This window comes from Geospiza fortis, unplaced genomic scaffold, assembly GCF_000277835.1.
Source record: "Geospiza fortis unplaced genomic scaffold, GeoFor_1.0 scaffold1250, whole genome shotgun sequence".
Classification (NCBI taxonomy): Eukaryota; Metazoa; Chordata; class Aves; order Passeriformes; family Thraupidae; genus Geospiza; species Geospiza fortis.
Window position 1 is genome coordinate 119,589 of NW_005054705.1, and position 386 is coordinate 119,974.

Below are 386 nucleotides of genomic sequence, written 5' to 3' on the forward strand. Positions count from 1 at the left end.
CCGCCCCAACTTTTCTTCTTGCATGATTTCCCTCGCACGGATTTGCCACTCGGATGTTGTTTCCTCGGGAGCCGAGCTCGGAGCCACGTTGAACCAGCCTTTTCCTCCAGTGCTATGACAGGCAAACTACTGGAGAAGCTGCCGGGGACCATGAACACTTTGATGAACCAATTGCCTGACAATCTGTACCCAGAGGAGATCCCCAACTCTTTGAATATCTTCTCCAGCACCAGCGACTCGGTGGCTCACTACAACCAGATGGCTGCAGGTAAAGCGGGAGGGAAGGAAAAAGGGGAGAAGGCAGGAGCAGGGGGGGAGCCGGTGGGGCGAGGAGGAGGATGCTGTGGGTAGGGTGTCATGGAGCCTCGGAGGGAAGGGAAGAGCTG

The 386-nt window shown here is 56.7% G+C and overlaps 1 protein-coding gene across 1 annotated transcript in view; it reads left to right on the plus strand.

Moving 5' to 3' along the window:
* Positions 1-25: 25 nt before the first annotated feature.
* EGR3 (early growth response 3) overlaps positions 26-386 on the plus strand; it is a 26,691-nt gene continuing 26,330 nt past the window's right edge. The window contains exon 1 of the mRNA XM_031065222.1: positions 26-268. Within this exon, the coding sequence (XP_030921082.1) occupies positions 115-268 (154 nt within the window). The 5' untranslated portion in view covers positions 26-114. The remainder of the gene's footprint in view (positions 269-386) is intronic.